Source organism: Podarcis cretensis (genome assembly GCF_951804945.1).
Source record: "Podarcis cretensis genome assembly, chromosome: 4".
In the NCBI taxonomy this organism is placed as follows: Eukaryota; Metazoa; Chordata; class Lepidosauria; order Squamata; family Lacertidae; genus Podarcis; species Podarcis cretensis.
In genome coordinates this window covers 5924123-5939446 of record NC_137173.1, presented here as the reverse complement: position 1 = coordinate 5939446, position 15324 = coordinate 5924123, and the positions used below count along the sequence as shown (strand labels likewise).

Genomic DNA, 15324 nt, shown 5'->3' with positions numbered 1-15324 from the left:
GCTCAAGCATTGTAAATTAATAGCTGCCAAATAACAAAGATAAAACACTGAGGCTGATAAAAGCTAATAAAAAGTGATAAAAATAATAAAAACAGCATCAAGTGATGCGATGCTACCACTAACGACAACGCCATTTTGGAATTATATATATTAAATATATATAAATGATTCAGTATCTGGGAAAAGATCACCTGCGGAAGACTTCAGTTTGGGCTCAAACATTTCGTTTATGCATTTTGGAGCATTTATATTCCCATTAATTCTGCCCACACCTTTTGCTGCCATACAACCCCAGATCATCACACTGTCTGGGTGTTTCACGGTCGGTGTAATGCAAGTTGGATGTAAATCTTCTCTGATTCTTCTCCTCTTATCCGATTAAAGGAACTTGCGTATTTCATGCCATCACTACCAAGCAAGGTAGTGTCCCATTGTTCCGCTGTCCAGTTAACACGGGTTTAATCTTTCCAACCTTTGCTTGAGAGATAACAATGGCTTTTCCCTTAGAATTCTAACATTTAGACCAGTCCTTGCACTCATCTTCCCATTACATTGCACCATATCGTCTTGTATACACCCAGATGACTTTTTTCTGTCATGTAGGCACAGTCTCTCCATTCTTCAACCGTCACTTGCCTTTGTGCACCTTTTCCTGTTAGAGGGGGATTTTACACTGGTGGCAGATGACAAACTGTGACACCACAAGACTGGTGTAAAACCAAATTAAATAAAGGTTTTATTATAAAACAACAAACAGCAAAGCTTGTGGGTGTTTTTCCTGAAGGCAGGTTCAAACTGCAGCTTTTCTCCTTTTGTAGTCATGGCCAGCTGTACCCAATTTACCCAGAGCTTACAGAAACTGTTCTTAAAGGTACAAACATCTTTACTGTTTCTGTGCCGAATGTTTCTTTCCCAACACCCCCTCTCACTCAGACAGAGACAGAAACAAAACAGTACTTTATACATATACAAAACATATTTATACATCATACACAACAATTCCTAATTTTGCCACTAGTTGTGCATGTTTCTCAAAAGTTAGTGCTTTTGTAAATATATCAGCCACATTTTGCATACTCTCACAATATTTTAGCATTATCAGGTTTAGTTTATCATTTTCAGTCATATTTTGATACTTAATTTCTAAATGTTTGGATTTATTTTTAAACTGCTCAGACACTGACAAAGTTATTACAGCTTGATTGTCTTCCCATATTTGAACTGGATAATCACATTGTATATCTAAATCACTGAGGATTTGAACGTAAAATTTTATTTCATTACACAACTCCGATAAAGCATAGTATTCAGCCTCTGTTGAAGATGTGGCTACGATTCCTTGCTTTTTGGACTTCCTTTTTTTTTAATTAAATATTTATTGGAGTTTTCAAAATACATATAAAATCAAAAACAAAAATTAAAACAAAAAAATAACAAAAATACAAAAAACCAAAACTTAAAAACAATTAAAAGCACATAAAGATTCAAATATTTATTTTCTTTTAACTTGTTTCTCAGACCTCCTCACACCTCCCCTTCTTGTATTCCAATTTAGGTTATTAGCTCAGCAAATCCTTAACTTATTTCTCCATTTTGACTTAATAATTTATTCTAACCTGTTATTATTTTACTTTTTTTCTTTCTTCCATTTCCTCAATTTATATTTACAAACCTTATTTTCATTTAATCTAAACCATTTTAACCTGTCCAAATTTACACATCAATATTTATACCTCATTATTTTTTCTTAAACGTTTTTCCTAAAGTCGACCAAAATTTCCCTTCCACGACTTTCCCAATTTCCATACCAATAACAAAACGAATTAAGAACAAAATAAACCATATTTATATACCCTTTGGATTCCCAAACTCCACCCACCCTTTTCCTGGTTTCAGTCCCCAACAAAATCCATCAGTCTCAATATACTGTTTAGCCTGGAGATCTCACGTCCGAGGCTCTCAATTCTCTCTCAGTTCCTCTCTGCCGGTCTTTTTGATAGTCCTTAATGTTAAACTCCAAATCTCGAAAAGGCTCCGGCCAACAGGATCCATGTTTCTACCAGCCAGACCTCCATATTTAATAATAAAGCCTATGGGGTACTTCAAATCTTGTTTTGTACTCCTTTCAAGTCCAGATGACCCCCAAGCTCCAACTTCCACCTTAATCAAATTTATAATCCTTCGGTCTTCAGATCTCCACATAGGGAGATCTCTCAGTGCTCCAATCTCCAATTCAGGCCAGGCTTTCCACATCAGATTTTTATTTTCCTTTTTTGTCATCATGTCAGGCTTCAAATTGCAACTCTCCTTTAGCATCTGTAAAATTTCAGCTCCTCCTTCCTTTTCTTCAGGGGCAACATAAGTCTCCTGCTCCATATTGTCAAAGCTCTCAATATTGTCAAAGCTCTCAATTTTCTCTATTTGTTCAGCTGAATAGGCTTCCTGTTTCAAATCCTTATCAGATTCAATCATGTTATTTACTGTGAAGTCCAGAGTTGTAACGTTTGTAGCCAAAACATCGATTTGACCTTGTAACTTTCCCAAGAGAACAAATCTTCTGTTTAATTCAGCTTGGATTTTCCCTCCTCCAGCCATTTCTGTAATGTCACTAAACCCCTCTAGGGGGATTTTAGTTCCTTTATATTTCCTTCAGCTCAAGTCCAAAAGTCCAGTTATTTTGTATCAGCCCTTCCTTATTTTCAACAAATTATAATCAATGTAACCAGCAGAAGCAACAAAAACAAGGTTCTCTTTTCCCGTCTTGACAGCTAACCTGACAGCTGTCAAACTCTTCAGTATTTCATCAACAGGCTCTCTCGCGGGACACTCCCGGGTCCGGGGGGGGGGTGAAACTTCAGCTCCCAAAATTGATCTTTTATCCTCCAGTAAAAATTCTTGTAATGTCAAAACTGTGAAGTTAAAGTCTTTTACTAAAAAGAAATAAAGTTCTCTCAACCTTAGCTAACAGGTCCTTTGCTTTAAATTGTTTACAAAGGGGGGGTGGACTTCCTTTTTAACCCTTCCCCGCTCGCTCCTGATGCAACATTTTTTTCTTTAAAGTTCGAATTTCCGCATTTACTCACGGGTTGATGTTTTTAGAGTCCAATTGTTCCAAGGAAAAAGTCAGCGCTCTCCGATAATGGTTTGTGGCTTCACTCCGCAGAAGAAGTACTCTCAGCACCACGCCGCACCCCGTCCCCGTTCCAGAGCCTTTAAAAAGGCTCCTTCGCAGTTTGGGGGGGTGCAAATGGTGCCCGCCGAGTCACTATGCTCACAGGCTTCCGTGCCTGTGATTTTAAGGGTCCCCGCTTCGCCGCAGCGGCAAGACCCAGTCTCTGCAGAGCCGATTCCCTCCGGAGCTCGGAGGGAATCCGCCATTAATCGATGGCGCCAAAGCAAATTTTCACAAACATTACAAAAGAAAAAGAAAACATAGGCAAAAAAAGAAGAGAAAAAAGGAGATTTTAACATAAAAAATATCTCACTTTCCAATTATAACCTTCAAAACCTTATTTTCCTTACTTCCACCCACCTCCCGATCTCGTATTCTATGTAATAATTAGTTCAGCAAGCTCAATCTTTGTTCATTTTGATTCTTGATCCCTCCCTTTGTGCTCTTATTTAACTCAGTCACTAGAACCCCTTCTTTTCCTTTTCAATGTCCTCAACATTCAAAGATTTTACAGTGTTTTTGTAGATAGACTTTAAACTTCTTCCAGTCCTCTTCCACATGCTCTTCTCCTTGATCTCGAATTCTGCCGGTCATTTCAGCCAGTTCCATATAGTCTATTACTTGCATCTGCCATTCTTCCAGGGTGGGTAGATCTTGCGTCTTCCAATGCTTTGCAATAAGTACTCTTGCTGCTGTTGTAGCATACATAAAAAAGTTTCTGTCCTTCTTTGGCACCAATTGGCCGACCATGCCCAGAAGAAAGGCCTCTGGTTTCTTCAAGAAGGTATACTTAAATACCTTTTTCAGTTCATTATATATCATCTCCCAGAAAGCCTTAATCCTTGGGCACGTCCACCAAAGGTGAAAGAATGTCCCTTCAGTTTCTTTACATTTCCAACATTTATTATCGGGCAAATGGTAGATTTTTGCAAGTTTGACTGGGGTCATGTACCACCTATATATCATTTTCATAATATTCTCTCTTAAGGCATTACATGCCGTGAATTTCATACCGGTGGTCCACAACTTTTCCCAGTCAACAAACATGATATTATGACCAACATCTTGTGCCCATTTTATCATAGCCGATTTTACCATTTCATCCTCAGTATTCCACTTCAACAGCAGATTATACATTCTCGACAGTATCTTAGCACTGGGTTCTAACAATTCTGTTTCCAACTTTGATTTTTCCACCTGGAAACCGATTTTCCTCGGAAGTCGCTTTTTGGACTTCCAACCTATCAAGGAATCCCCAAATTGAAACACCATGCCAGAAATTGATTTTCTATCAGGCAGGTTGGCCCAATCGCTGTCAACATAACACTGCAATTTTGTAGACCCTGAAGATGGTAATCTTAAACAATAATCAAGTGTATGCTTTAAATACTGGAAAATATGTTTTAAACCTTTCCAGGCATTTTCTGTGGGATAGCTTACTAGTCTGCTCAGTCTTCCAACTGCATAACTCAAATCTGGTCTGCTCCACAATGAAATGTATAATAAACTTCCAACTATTGAATGGTACATTTCAGGATTTACTGGTTCTGTGCATTCTCCTTCATTCTTGAAAAAAACTATTTCCATTGAGGTTTTTACTCCCTTGCTGTTTTGCATATTGTTTCTTTCAAGTAATTCCATTATTTTATCTTTTTTGACTCAACAAAAAACTTCCATCGTTTGTTCCTTGAATTTCTAGACCTAAATACTTTTTTTTTTTTTACTGGCCCCAAATCTCTTACTTTAAATTCCTTTCTTAGTTCTGCAAATTTTTTCACTTGCTTTTGATTTTTTCTAGAATAAAGCAAATCATCAACATAAGATAAACTTAATTCTTGTTTATCACCCTTTCAAGCAATTGTACAAGCAATTATCAGCTAAGCTTCTTTTAAAGCCAAGATTTTTCAAAGCATTATCACGACACTCGTTCCAATTTCTAGCTGATGGTTTGATCCTGGTGCTTGATTCATAAAAATTTCTTCGTGCAGAGTTGCATTTAGGTAAGTTGTTTCAATATCAAAATGGTTTACCTTAAACCCACGTTGTGCTGCAATAGCTAGCAGTAAACATACACTTTCACTCCTTGCAGTAGGAGAAAGGTTTCATCAAAACTTTCACCTTTTCTTTGCGTAAAGCCTCATGCTACCAGCCTAGCTTTGTACTTAACACTACCATCTGCTAAATGTTTTATTTTATACACCCATCTACAGTCCACTCCCTTTTTCCCTTCTGGCAATGGCTCAATAGTAAACACATTATGTTTTGCTAAAGATTTCATTTCTGCTCTCATTGCATTTTTCCACCTCACTGTTTCCTGGTGTGGTAACTTTAAAACCTCCTCATAATCACGAGGCTCTTTCTTCACATCAACAGTTTTAACTTCTTGTATAGTAAACCTTTCTGGAGGTACCCCCTTATTGCTTCTTTGTGATCTTCTAACTTGAGCACTCTCCCCCTCTGAACCATCTTCCCCTTCTGATTCATCTTCCTCAGGAGAAATTGGTTCAGCTTTAGGAGATTGTGTACTGGGACCCTCATCCCCTGACTCCTCATCACTATCACTTTCAGAACCTTCTTTAATTTGTGACTTTTCTTCCTCAGATTTCACAAATTTATCTGTATCATCTGAAGACAAAACAACTTCTGAATTTCCATGTAAACGAGCCCAACCATCTTGCTCACAAAACTCTGCATGTCTTGATATCACAACTCTGCCACGCCCTCATGCAAAACGATACCCTTTTGACCAACTTTGATAGCCAACAAACCTAAGTTTCTTTGCCTTGGGATCGCTTTTTCTTCTCTGTCCTTTTGGGATGTGAACCCAAGCCCAACAACCAAAAGTTTTAACATGATCCAAAAAAAGGTTTTTTTCCATAAAGCAAAAAATGAGGGGTATTGTTTATGGTAGAATGAAACAATCTGTTCTGTATGTAATTAGCACAGAGAATTGCTTCCCCCCAAAACTTCCTGGATAAGCCAGAATCACTTAGCAGAGAATCTAGCATTGTTTGCAAAGACCTTATCTTGCATTCTGCAACTGAATTTTCTTCAGGCGAAAAAGGACACGATTTACGGTGGCTAATACCATGTTTTTTCAACCATACCTGGAGAGCTTCAGACATGAACGCGCCTCCACGGTCACTCTGGAATTGGGTAACTTCGTAGGGAAACTGCCTTTCTATATAGTTGACCCAATTTTTAATCAGTTGACCAGTTTCACTTTTGTGTTTTAACAGGTATACCCAAGTATACCGGCTATAATCATCCACAAGAACCAGAAAAAACTTTGCTCCTCCTTCAGATTCAGCAAATGGCCCACAAAGGTCTGAGTGTACTAAAGCAAATGGCTTCTTGCTAATTCTATTACTTTCAGGATAAGATCCCTGCTTACTTTTAGACTCCTTGCAAGTATTGCAGTCCAGAAAAACTGAACATTTTTTCATTTTAATTCCCTTACTTAATTCTGGCATTTTTGCAATACTGCGGAAATTGGCATGCCCCAAATGACGATGCCATAGATGCTGGCACTCATCATGCAAGGCTCTATTACAGGCTTTAACACATGCCCCAGACTCACTTATTAGCTGGTCTTTCAAAACAAATAAACCATTTTTTTAGTGTAACCACTTTTCCAGCTTTCTCTATTTTACATCCTGACCCAGAGAAGGTTACCATAAACCCCTGCTTAACAAGACTTGTAACTGAAAGCAAATTAATTTCTAAACTTGGTACACATAAAACATTGGTAAATTTGATACTTAAACAGTTAATATTCACACTACCCTTTCCAGCTGACTCATGCACTGTTCCGTCAGCTAGTACTACATTTACAGATTTACAAGGTTGCTTTTCTACAAGGGCTTGTGCAGACTTAACAAAAATGTTTGTCTTTTTTTTTAAAAATAAATTTTTATTAAGATTTTAAAGGTTACAAAAGAGAAAAAAAAGACAAAGAAAAAAAAGAAAAAACAGTACATATAAAAAAACATCATCAAAAAACAGAAAAAGAAAAAAAGTAAACAAATCAAACCTTTAGCTCACTTATTTACATTCGCTTATTTCCTTGACTTCCTCACGCCTCCCATTTATGTATTCTAATTCAATTAGATATTCCAGCAAATCCTTCCAACTTGGTTTTTATCCTGCTAATTTATCTTAACATACTATAATTCCCCTCTTTGTATTCTAATTCATATAAATATTTCAACAAATCCTTCATCTTAACTTTATCCTTATATCTTATCTTAATATACTGTAATTTTCCATTCTTTCACTAAATAACCATCCACTTTTACTTCATTTAATCTTATTTCCATTAATACTTATATGTCTATACTTATTCTTAAAACATTTCCCCTAGGGTCAAAGAAAGATTCAATTCCACGATTTCCCCATCTCTCTTTAAAAGAAAAACAAGACAAATTATGTTATATACACTTTAAATTCCCAATTTTTTTTCCACCAGATCCCCTCCCCGGTTTCGGCCCCTAGCAATAGTTCCATGAATCTCAGAAAACCCTCAACCCGGAGATCTCAAGTCCGAGGCTCTTAAGTCTCTTTCGTATCCCCTCTGCCGGTCTTTTTGATAGTCTTTGGTGTTGAAAACCAAATCTCGGGGAAGCTCCAACCCAACAGTATTCATATTCCTTCCTGCCAAACTTCCATAATTAAAGATAGGGCCTGTAGAATATTCCAAATCTTGTTTCACACTCTTTTCAAATCCAAAGGCCCCCGAAGCTCCGACCTCCACCTGGCTCAGATTTATATCCCAAAAGTCATTTGATCACACAGGGAGATCTCTCCATCCTTCATTCTCCAGACCGAGCCAGGCTTCCATCTCCAAAAATTTGCTTCTCCTAGTTGCCATCATGTAAGTCCACCATTTGTCTCTGTAGGGCCACGGCTCCCCCTTTCATCACTTCAGTCACAACAAGATTCTCCTTTTCAAATTTTTCAATTTGTTCAGTTGGCAGAGGTTCCCGCGCCGAGTTCTTGTCAGCTTCTTCACCAATGCCCATTTTTGTTCCCAATATTACTACGTTCGTAGCCATAGCATTTATCTAGTCATGCAGCTTTCCCAAGAGATAAAATGTCCTGTTCAGCTCGCACTCAATTTCCTTCCCGACTGCCATCCTTAAACAGTCCAAGGTCAAAAACTAGTTTCTCAGGGCTTTATCTTTAAAAACAATTTCCCAGCTGCTTCCTTGCAACCATATCCCAAAGCTCCCTCAAGAGGGATTCAAGTTTCTTTTCACACCTTCCAGCACGGACCCAAAGGTCCCATACGTTAAGTTGAAACAGTTCCTTCCTTCCTTTTAAACGTAAAGTTGTAACAAAAACGGGCAGTAGAAACAAAGTCCTTTTGTATCTTGACAGCAAACTTGACAGCTGTCAAATTTATCTATTCACCGTCAGCGGGCTCTCACAGACCACTCCCGGGTTTGGGGAAGTGGCACTTCAATTCCCAAATTTTAACCTTCTTCTGCAGGGTCCCCTGCTGCCACAAAAAAATATTGATGGTAATTTCAATCAATGGAATTTAAGTCCTTTACATAAAATTCTCCACAACCTTAGTTAACAGGTTCTTTGCGTCAGTTTATTTACAGAAAGGGGAGGTGGACTTCCTTTTTAGACCTTCCCCAATCGATACCAATAAAAAAAAACACTTTAAATACTTTAGAAATCCAATTTCCGTTTACTCATGGGTTATTGTTTGAAATCCAATTGTCCACAAGAAAAAGTCAGCGCTCTCCGGCAACGGCTACGCGGCTTCACTCTGTAAAAATAGCAGTCGATTCAAAACACTGTGCCGCTCACCCCACGTCACTTCGGAAGCCCTGAAAAGGGGTCCTGGTGTCAGCCGAATCCCACGTTCCCAGGCTTCATCCGCCTGGGATTTCTAAAGGGTCTCCGCCTTCACCGTGGCGGCACGACCCGAATTCCACGGAGCAGGTTCCTCTCAGTCAGAGGAACGCCGCCATTGCCGTTGGCACTAACCCGGAAGTCGCCCTTGTATTTTCTCCCCCAGACACAGTACACTGTCGTGCTAAATGCTTGGTTGACCCACAACAATAGCATTTTCTGACTGTGAAAGCTGCTTCCTCTCTGTGGTCTACAACCTCTTTATGTTGCCGCCCCTCATCAGTTGCATATCTTTTACTGGACTGCCTCCCATTTCCGGAGTTACGGTGAGGGATTGTCACCTTCCTCTCATGGCGTCTTTCCTCCTCATCAAGCAAACGCCCAGTTAAGAAATGCATCGTTAATTGGCTTTCTGGAAATGCCTCCAGCGTCATCACTAAATTATCCCATGACTTAGGAAGTGAAGACAGCACAATATAAACCTTTCTCCGCTCAGAAAAATGTTCCCCAAGTTCATTTAACTGTGAAAATAAATCATGCATTCTTTGAAGGTGTTTTGAAACACATTCACCCTCACTTAGTCTGGCTCGGTACAGAGCTCTCAGAGTAATTTTGCTCCCAGCAGTGTCTCTAATGTGTATTGCCTTCAGTGCTTTCCAGATCTCACTTGCTGTTTCAAGGTCTCACACATGAGATAACTGAGACTTCTCTATACTCAAAATTAGATTGGCATATGCTTTGTCCTCCAGTCTTTGGTCTGCTTCATCTACTTCTTCATCCTCATCTTTTACAGGAGGGTTAACAATAACAGTCCAACATTATTTTTTGTTTAAAAATGCCTGCATCTGTAAACTCCATGACATATAATTGGACTCTCCCAGTTTCTCTACTGGAAAATATGAAGCTCTCCCATGAGCTCCAGCTCCAATTCCAGCCATGGCTCCACCCAGCTTTAAGCTTTCCACTCAGTCTTTACTCACACGTGGCTTGAAGAATTGTTCGGCTCCTGGTCTCAAACAGACACTCTCTGCCAGTGCCTCCACACAGCCAGCTGCTTGAGAACCGCTGAGTTGCTTCTAGTCTCTGGGTTATTTTCATGTTCTGTCTCTGCCCACTCAGGACTGGGCCCATAACCTGTTACAGGGGGATTTTACACTGGAGGCAGATGACAGAAACTGTGACACCACAAGACTGGTGTAAAACCAAATTAAATAAAGGTTTTATTATAAAACAACAAACAGCAAAGCTTGTGGGTGTTTTTCCTGCAGGCAGGTTCAAACTGCAGCTTTTCTCCTTTTGTAGTGATGGCCAGCTGTACCCAATTTACCCAGAGCTTACAGAAACTGTTCTTAAAGGTACAAACATCTTTACTGTTTCTATGCAGAATGTTTCTTTCCCAACATTTCCTGCCTTTACCAGTCTGATTTTGTAGTGACTGAGTCTCCTTATACCTCTTCAAAAATATAGAAAGGCCAGCTTTGGTTAAGTTTTTCCCAATCTTTCATCTAATTTCTTCATAACTGTAGCCTTGTTCACTTAATAGTACAATTTTACATCACATTCTGGGTGACCAGTCAACTCTTTGTGCCATTTTTTTAATTTGATTATGTTTTTCAACCTCACTAAATGACCAGCTTGATAGCAATCACATAAGACACTGACAAAAGTCAACGTAAGCAAGTTGTGCTTCCTTTTCCTGGTTATTTGGTTATATGGTTTGATAGAATATGGGTAATTGAAAAAACTTTGTTGGATTGCATTCTTGATTGCATTCTTGATCAAATTATCTTTCCATTGATATATAAATTTATAATATTACTCCAAAAGAAGAACGGCACTTTTTTCCAACAATTTTGACCACTACTTTAAATCAAACAAAGCAACATTCAACAACGCATCAGAATCTCATAATAAATATGTTGGTTAATGAAAACAACACAGGTAATGAACACACACCCAACTCCCTTGAGTTCTTATCCATTTGTTTAAAAGCTCCAATCCCTTTTGTCTCCATTGCAGATTGTGATGAATCGGAAATTGAGAACAAAGGTGACCACGATAAAATCCCCAGGGAGGAGAAGCCACGTAAAAATTTGGAGTGTGGAGAAAGCTGCAGTCAAAAATCCCATTCCACTTCCCATCAACAAAATATCATTGGAAAGAAAGTCTATCAGTGTGCGGAATGTGGAAAGAGCTTCAGGAATAGCTCCAATCTCACCTCCCATCAAAGAATTCATAAAGGGGAGAAACCCTATCAGTGTGTGGAATGTGGAAAGAGCTTCACTCACAGCTCCTCTCTCACTTCCCACCAAAGAATTCATACAGGGGAGAAACCCTATCAGTGTGTGGAATGTGGAAAGAGCTTCACTGAAAGCTCCAAACTCACTTCCCATCAAAGAATTCATACAGGGGAGAAACCCTATCAGTGTATGGAATGTGGAAAGAGCTTCAGGAACAGCTCCAATCTCACTAAGCATCAGAGAATTCATACAGGGGAAAAACCCTATCAGTGTGTGGAATGTGGAAAGAGCTTCAGGAAGAGCTCCTCTCTCACTTCCCATCAAAGAATTCATACAGGGGAAAAACCCTTTCAGTGCCTTGTATGTGGAAAGAGCTTCAGGAAGAGCTTCCATCTCACTTCCCATCACAGAATTCATACAGGGGAGAAACCCTATCAGTGTGTGGAATGTGGAAAGAGCTTCAGTCACACCCAGAATCTCACTTCCCATCAAAGAATTCATACAGGGGAGAAACCCTATCAGTGTGTGGAATGTGGCAAGAGCTTCAGGAAGAGCTCCTCTCTCACTTCCCATCACAGTATTCATACAGGGGAGAAACACTATCAGTGTGTGGAATGTGGAAGGAGCTTCAGGAAGAGCTCCGATCTCACTTCCCATCAAAGAATTCATACAGGGGAGAAACCCTATCAGTGTGTGGAATGTGGAAAGAGCTTCACAGATAGCTCCTCTCTCACTAAGCACCAGAGAATTCATACAGGGGAGAAACCCTATCAGTGTGTAGAATGTGGAAAGAGCTTCAGTGATAGCTCCAGTTTCACTAGGCATCAGAGACTTCATACAGGGGAGAAACCCTATCAGTGTGTGGAATGTGGAAAGAGCTTCAGTCAGAGCTCTGATCTCACTAAGCATCAAAGAATTCATACAGGGGAGAAACCCTATCAGTGTGTGGAATGTGGAAAGAGCTACAGGACGAGTGCCCATCTCACTTCCCATCAAAGAATTCATACAGGGGAGAAACCCTATCAGTGTGTGGAATGTGGAAAGAGCTTCAGTAGGAGGTCCAATTTCATTTCCCATCAAAGAATTCATACAGGGGAGAAACCCTATCAGTGTGTGGAATGTGGAAAGAGATACAGGAAGAGCTCCTCTCTCACTTCCCATCAAAGAATTCATACAGGGGAGAAACCCTATCAGTGTGTGGAATGTGGAAAGAGCTTCACTGTTAGCTCTAAACTCACTTCCCATCAAATAATCCATACAAAGGTTGGAAAAACCAGTATACAGCTTTAGGAGCCTGGCAAATCCACACCTTTTTAACCAGCCCTTTTTCTTATTGACATCTAATACTATTTTAACGTGATATTTTGTGTTTTTATGTTGTGTTTTTTATGTTCTAAGCATTCTGAGACGTGGGTGTATGAATACAGCCACTCTTAAATTCCTAGGGGTCTTTGCCCCCCCATAAAATATTTGAGGAGGCCACCCCCCCAGGTTTTCTTTGTGTTTTTTTCAACTGCAACCTTTTATTCTTCCGCTACTTGCCATACAATTTTGCTATCAATTTGCCCTTTTAAGAAATTTTTAAAAACCGCACAAAGGTCATGAGGAAAACAAAATACAAGAAGATACAAACATGGACAGGTCCCATCTTTGCGGGCAAAGCAGAAAAGATGCATTAAAGGAGGCTTTCCCAAACTTGGGTCCCCTGCAGCTCCCGGGACGATAGTTTCCATCCCCATTGCTCCTTCCAGATAGGGATGATGGGAGTTCTAGTCCAAAAACAGCTGGAGACCCAAGTTTCCTTTAAAGGGAAAGTAGGCTGGCCCTGTGATTCCCTCTGCTGGCCAAAAGCACTGCCCCAGAATCTGAACCACCCCCAGTACTCCTAATTGGAATTTATAGAGCACAAAACTGAAGTCTGATCGGCACTTCAACCTTTAGGGAGCTTCTAGGTGTTTTCTGCACCACCTAGAGTACCCACAGAATTGTGGCTTTATTGGCAACACACACAGGAGAACAAATGAAAGACAAACACAATGAGCAGGCAAAAACCTGGAAAGGGCCATACCAAATGGACATCCGGTGTGCATGTGATAGTGCAAGGCGGGCCTTACCTGGTGCCCACCAATATTTTATTCAAGTCGGCACCACTGGTCAGGTGATTTACAAATTAAATAAATACATAAATCACCTTCCTTTGCACATGTTCCAGCTTGCCAAGATCCTCATTTATGCTTTTTAAAATGTGTTTGCCCATCATCTGAAGATTTTACATTATAAACATATAGGATGAAAGTATGGCTTTCTCAAAAACAAGACAAGCCAGAGAAATCTCTCCATTTTTATTCTTTTCTTTTTTTGGATGGAGTTATAAACTTTGTTGATCAGTGGACTGCTGTGGAAATTGTGTATTTTGATTTCAGTAAGGCTTTTGACAAAGTCCCCTGTGATATTTATGCGAGGAAACTGGTAAAATGAGACTGAATGAGGTAACTGTTAGGTGGATTTGACTGACCGATCCCAAAGAGGACTCCTTCATGGTTCCTCCTCATCCTGGGGAAAAGTGACAAGAGGAGTGCTGCAGGGTCTTGATAAATGACATGGATGAAGGAACTGAGGGGATGCTCCTCACATTTGCAGATGACACCAAACGGATCATAATGGCGTCCTCTCTCTTCTTCAGCAACAGACAGGGAGACAAAGAACAGTGCAAAAGCACAGCAGAGCGGAAGAGATAAGACTGACTTCTGTTCTTACACTTCCCAAGCCTAGGAAAGTAAACAGGGGCATGTGACATACTAGCCACATATCCAGCAACGGGAGGAGTGAATTGCTAACTCACCACACATGATTGCAGGTGATATAAGGAAAAAAACCTGCTCCTTTTCCCTTATGGGGTACCCAAGGGCCCATATAGAGTCTTTTTGTAGGTTCTCTATTGGTAGGAGAAAATAACAGAGACCAACCAAAGAATATTGAGAAGCAAAGCAGCTAGTAAGCCTGTTCTTTATTAACTGTTGCAACAGGGTTCTTCCCCACACGCAGGACAGAGGAGGAGGACCCCGAGCCATGCATGCAAGCCCTTATATAGACATTTTTAATTGCCTGCCCTGGAGTCCAAGACCACCCCCAGAAACATCATACATACATCACAGAAAAGGCAGTCTACAACAAAAATCTGAGTGCATTGTTTTTACCTTGTCTGCCAGGTTACCTGTTAATGGTCGCTTGACTAGATTACCTGGGGAGGCTGGCCATTCTCTTGTAATGATAATACTTCATTCCTGAGCCAGGTCACAGGCTCACCCTATTCACACCTTAAATGTGCCCTTAAGGCAGGATTTGTGAGGACAGAGACAATGGGGAGGTTTCTAAATTTCCTTTGACCTTGTAGAGAAATATTTGAGGTGACTGAAAGAGTGAAAGAGTCAAAATGGCTTTAGGACTTTTCCTGTGGGTTTTGGACATGTGGTTTATATATTTATATGTGCATTTGCTTGGTTCATTTACACACACACACACAAAAGCTTTCTGAGACATGTGGGTGTAGGGAATACAGCCACTGTTAAATTCCTAGGGGTCTTTGCCCCCCCATAAAATATATGTGTTTGCTTGGTACGTATATCTATATCTATATCTATATATCCTAAAAATTCTTATAACAATTCCCCCCTTTGGGGATATATTTTTTTTCTAAAAAATAGTTGCCCCACAAATAATAACCTGGTATGTTGTAAATGGATGCCTTCATGTAAATCTTAAGAGACTTGCATGTCAGGCCTCTTAAGGCTATTTGCAGGTATAGCAGTGCACATAGCTGGACATAGGATATCACATAAAAAATAACACATGCTGCATTTTCTACTAAATTACTTGTGGCATTCTAGCAGTTTGGGAGAAACATTCTCAATAATGGTCTCTGCTTTACACTTAGCGGGAAGGTCAAATAATGAGTGAAAAATGCAGTTTGTTTTGTTTCTGCCTTTTGTGTGTGCTCCCAGGTGTCAAAGCTAGCTCTCGTCTGGTCTCACACCTCCATCATATCAC

At 39.9% G+C, this 15324-nt stretch overlaps 1 protein-coding gene and 1 long non-coding RNA gene across 2 annotated transcripts in view; one reads left to right on the top strand and one right to left on the bottom strand.

Moving 5' to 3' along the window:
* LOC307214715 (uncharacterized protein) overlaps positions 1 to 13353 on the top strand; it is a 46188-nt gene extending 32835 nt beyond the window's left edge. The window contains exon 6 of the mRNA XM_079973639.1: positions 11057 to 13353. Coding sequence (XP_079829765.1) covers positions 11057 to 12567 — 1511 coding nt within the window. The 3' untranslated portion in view covers positions 12568 to 13353. The remainder of the gene's footprint in view (positions 1 to 11056) is intronic.
* Positions 1 to 15324, bottom strand: part of LOC307215122 — a 37775-nt gene that overhangs the window by 17632 nt on the left and 4819 nt on the right. The gene's annotated exons all lie outside the window — the stretch shown is intronic.